Below are 1449 nucleotides of genomic sequence, written 5' to 3'. Positions count from 1 at the left end.
AAAGTCTAAAGATTGTTGATATGCATCAAGTCCATCTAAAAGAAATACAATTCCTAACTGAGAATAGTCTGAGATAATGATATTCTTGGTTTCCTTAAAGAAATGGTTGAGAAGTTCAAGCAAGCTGATTTTTTTCTCTTTTACAAAGTTGAGCTTTGAGAAGTTAAGAGGAAATAAAAGTTCTACTTTTTTCTCCGTAGAAGAGAGGGCCTGTGTTTTTAAAGAGAAAATCCGCGAGGTCTTGTTATTATTTTCAGCCCACTCTTTTGTAAATTTTTGCAAATGAAAAGATTTTCCTATTCCAGCTTCTCCAATAGTCAGCACTGTTCTTATTTTATTCCCTTTTTCTTCTTTGAAGATCTCTGAAGCCGCTTTCAATTTTACTGGCTTTTTCTGTTGACTTTCCCCTTCTTTAGAGCCACGTTTTTCTCTGATGATATGCTCTGTTGTTTTCTGGTTAGGATGGTTTTCCTCTTTATCAAAAGATATTTCCTCAAGAAATCTTTTTTTCATCTTTGACTGTAACTCTTCCAGTTCCCCGTTGGTTTCTAAGACAGATGATAGTAACAATGTGAAGATTAAAAATACATACAGTACATACAACTCTTTAATACAGACAATAAATATTCTTACTTTGCAAATAAGCCTAATTTGAAACTGATTAAAAAAGCAAAGTATAACAAACCAGGGAATTAAAAAATATAATTTGAAGTTAACATTTCTTTTTTATATCTGGTAAAACTGTAAATAATCGTAAATAATTTAAAGCCAGTGTGATAATTTTTTTACACAGATTCATGCTTACCTTTGTCAGCCTGGGAATGGGATTTATTATCAACACTGAGGACACAGAGAAGACAGTACATTTTTTAGCTTATATTTATTGAAGCAAAGATGTGTCAATATATATCTCTATGGTTAAAAAGAATTGGAAAGACTGACATATTTTCAGCTTTATGGTCATCAGGAAGTCTTACTTGTAAAACCAACTCCTGAGTGTTTTCTACTGTAACTGTTGGGGCTTGCATCCGAGGATGCAGCTGGACACATTATTATCTCTTACAAAGAACCATTTACCCAGGACCGAGGAGTGATGACTCAAAACAACTTTGTACTGATTAGCAGTCAAATGTCTCTTATGAAAAAAGACAAATCTATCTGAGCATCAGTTACACAATCCTCTTCATCCCTATAAGAGTTCTTCTCAGAATCAGTTTGTCACATTAAAACAGACAGTAGTCTCTGAACTAACAGAAAATGGCGGTAAACTTGTCTTTAAATGTTTTTCTTCCATGTCTTACCTTGACAACGGGTTGGATAATTTAACATCAGCCGAAACCTGGTCTTTGTTTTCCACTGAGCTTAAACACAAGAAGAGGGAAAAAAAGTTCCCCTTATCTAATTTAATCAGAATATTTTACCTTAGGCAAGGCTGTTCCCTAAAAACAT

The 1449-nt window shown here is 33.6% G+C and overlaps 1 protein-coding gene across 1 annotated transcript in view; it reads right to left on the bottom strand.

Moving 5' to 3' along the window:
- LOC107101039 (NLR family member X1-like) overlaps positions 1-924 on the bottom strand; it is a 7698-nt gene extending 6774 nt beyond the window's left edge. The window contains exon 1 of the mRNA XM_015399793.1: positions 806-924. Within this exon, the coding sequence (XP_015255279.1) occupies positions 806-866 (61 nt within the window). The 5' untranslated portion in view covers positions 867-924. The remainder of the gene's footprint in view (positions 1-805) is intronic.
- Between the last annotated feature and the right edge of the window lie 525 nt (positions 925-1449).

Source organism: Cyprinodon variegatus, unplaced genomic scaffold (assembly GCF_000732505.1).
Source record: "Cyprinodon variegatus isolate N-32 unplaced genomic scaffold, C_variegatus-1.0 Scaffold1047, whole genome shotgun sequence".
Lineage (NCBI taxonomy): Eukaryota > Metazoa > Chordata > Actinopteri > Cyprinodontiformes > Cyprinodontidae > Cyprinodon > Cyprinodon variegatus.
Note: the sequence above shows the minus strand (reverse complement) of the source record. Positions and strands in the feature narration are given on the sequence as shown.